Genomic DNA, 3124 nt, shown 5'->3' with positions numbered 1-3124 from the left:
AAAAATAAATGGTAAAAAAGGAAAAGAAAAGGAAAAACAAACTGAGACAGGTACACAAATCAATGAGGTTTCATGAATTTACGGTAATAATATTAATAAAAATAAAGGGTAAAAAAGAGAAAAGGAAAGACAACAAACTGATACCAGGTATGTAAAGCAATATGAGGTTTTCATGAATTTAAGTTAAATAGTGTTAAAAAAATAAAATGGTAAAAGAGAAAAAGAAAAAGAAAACAAATTGATACCAGGTATGTAATTTTAAGTAAAAACAAAAAGAGAAAAAAGGAATAAAAAGAAAAACGGAAAATGAAAGAAAAGTAGTGAAGATTATAAGATTACAGTCGACAGCTGGGAGATTTGGTTTCACACTTGGAAGGGGCTGGCTCTCCAGGGGGGGGGTGACCAAAACCACACACACACACATAAAAGCTCTCTCTCTCTCTCTAAAACACACATATAAACAAGCTCTCTCTCTCTCTCTAAAACACACACATAAACAAGCTCTCTCTCTCTCAACACACACTCCCTCTAAAACACACACACACACACACACACACACAAACACAAGCTCTCACTCTCACTCTAAAACACACACACACACACACACACACACAAACACAAGCTCTCACTCTCACTCTAAAACACACACACACACACAAACACAAGCTCTCTCTCTCTCTCTAAAACACACACACAAACACAAGCTCTCTCTCTCTCTAAAACACAAACACAAGCTCTCTCTCTAAAACACAAACACAAGCTCTCTCTCTCTCTAAAACACACACACAAAGCACTCTCTCTCTAAAACAGAAACTCTCTAAAACACACACAAAAAGCTCTCTCTCTCTCTCTCTCTCTCTCTCTCTCTCTAAAACAGCCCCCCTCCCCTCTCTCCCTATGTATGTACCAAAAATAATACAATCCCTTGCTTCACTTCACCACACAACACAACCACCAACAAACACTACAAAAATAAGAAGATAAATCTTCAAAACACAACACACATACATATATCTACCCAACTTACAGCAAGCTGCATCCTCCCTCCCATCCCTCATCAGCTAACATCTCATCACACACACACATTCTCTCTCTCTCTCTCTCTCTCTCTCTCTCTCTCTCTCTCTGTTCTGTGTTCTGTGTTCTGTGTGCTCCCCTGCTGCTGAAGGCATTTGCCTCCTCTGTCTACCACAAACCAAGTAAGCAAGCAAGCAAGTTTAGCAATGGTGGCCAATTCTCCCATGAGGTCATCATCATCATTATACATGGCAGCACCATCACCATCACCAAGTGACATGGTGCGGTTGCTCAGTATCTTCTCCATGGCATCCCTCATCCTCATCCACGGATCATGGGCTCAGCCATCGCCATCACCATCGCCGTCGCCGTCGCCAGCGCCGGCGCCGGCGCCGGAATTCGTGAACATAACGCAGGTGCTGATCTACGCGGGCGACTACGCCACGTTCGTGTCGCTGCTCAACCAGACGGGCGTGGACGTGCTGTTCCAGCGGCAGGCCAACGACACGAGCAAAGGCATCAGCATCTTCGCCCCAACCAACAAGGCCTTCACGTCGGAGCCGGCGGCGTCGCTCCTCAAGAACGTGACCGACGGCAACCAGCTGAAGAGCCTGCTGGAGTACCACGCCCTCAACCAGTGGACTTCCCTGGCGGACCTGCAGAAGACCAACGACACCGTCATCTCCACCTTCGCCTCTTACAACGCCCCCGTCGGCGGCAACTACCGCCTCAACGTCACCTTCGTCAACGGCGTGGTCAGGGTCTTGACCGCCTGGAACAATGTCCCCGTCACCAACACCCCTTCCAATACCTTCCCGGTCAGTATCTTCTCCATTGACCAAGTCCTCATCCCTGTCGACCTCTTCGGAAACCCTGCGCCATCGCCTGCTCCTTCCCCTTCCTCTGCCCTTTCTCCTACATCTGGTCCTGCTTCTGATTCCCCCTCCTCCTCCTCCTCTTCTTCTTCTTCTCCATCTTCCAATTCTCCCTCTGGCAGCCCTTCCTTCTCTGCCCCCCTCCCTTCCCCACTCTCCTCCACGCTCGCCATCGCCATCGCCATCGCCTCCGCTGCTGCTTCCTTCCTCTTTTGAGAACAACCTGACACCCTTCATCGCTTCCTTCCTCCTTCCTTACTGAGAAGATATCCGAACCCTAGGTCCCTCCCCTCCCCTCCCCTCCCCTCACACCACGGGTTTCCTCTTCTCAGTACTCCCATCCCCTCCACAGCCTCCTCCGCCTTCTAGTACTAGGCTTCTTCCTTTCCCTTTCCATCTCTCAGATCCCCTTTCTTGCCCCTTTTAGAACTCACTCTGTCCACCATGAAGACCGATTTCCTCTTCCGAATTCCCTTTCTCCATTTCCTCTCCTCTATTGGCCAAGCTCCCCATCCATGTCTTTCTTCTGTTCGGCCACGCTTCCTTTCCTTTCCTCCCTTAGGGCCCCATTTTTTTCCCCCACTATTTCTTTTGAACGCATGATTTGATTATATATTATTGGTGTTGTTGTTGTTGTTGTTGTTTTCTTTATTATCTCGCTGGTGTATAAGCTTTGATCCATGATTCCTATAATCTCTGGTTTTTCGGAGATTATAAGTACATTTTACACAAGTCTTGCTATTCAATGGCTATTTGTTTTGTAAATAAAGGCATTTGATACCTGATCTGTTTTTGGATAATCTCTTGATTTCTGATTCTAAGGCGTATGTTAAGCTCACAATTGATTCGTGACGATCTAGCATATGCCATGTTCATATATGCAAATGCCGGCAATGTGTGGCATATGCTATGTAATGTATGTCTGTGTATGTAATATGTACAATGTATGTATCTATGTACATAATGTGTCCAATGTACTGCTTGTATGTTATGAATGTGTGTGTATGTATGTGTGTGTGTAATGCATAAAATGTATATATGTACTGTACGTATGTTATGAATGTATGAACGTACGTACGTGTGTGTGTGTTTGTTTGTATGTTATGAGTCATGACTGTATGTAAGTATGTTATTTGTCTGTATATATGTTATGAATGTGTGTATGTGTACATTTGTTTGTACGTATATAATACATTTAGATGTGTTTGTATGCATGCTTGTATGTGAGCGGA

The 3124-nt window shown here is 45.1% G+C and overlaps 1 protein-coding gene across 1 annotated transcript; it reads left to right on the top strand.

Annotated features, from left to right (window-relative positions):
* Positions 1 to 1058: 1058 nt before the first annotated feature.
* Positions 1059 to 2677, top strand: LOC147852479 (fasciclin-like arabinogalactan protein 7). Its single transcript, XM_087334475.1, has one exon. The coding sequence runs from the start codon at positions 1224 to 1226 to the stop codon at positions 2106 to 2108; it is 885 nt and encodes a 294-aa protein (XP_087190601.1). The 5' UTR covers positions 1059 to 1223; the 3' UTR covers positions 2109 to 2677.
* Positions 2678 to 3124: the final 447 nt, after the last annotated feature.

This window comes from Azolla caroliniana, unplaced genomic scaffold (genome assembly GCF_043228905.1).
Source record: "Azolla caroliniana isolate FFs.n. ecotype wild unplaced genomic scaffold, voAzoCaro1.0.p SCAF_18, whole genome shotgun sequence".
In the NCBI taxonomy this organism is placed as follows: Eukaryota; Viridiplantae; Streptophyta; class Polypodiopsida; order Salviniales; family Salviniaceae; genus Azolla; species Azolla caroliniana.
Note: the sequence above shows the minus strand (reverse complement) of the source record. Positions and strands in the feature narration are given on the sequence as shown.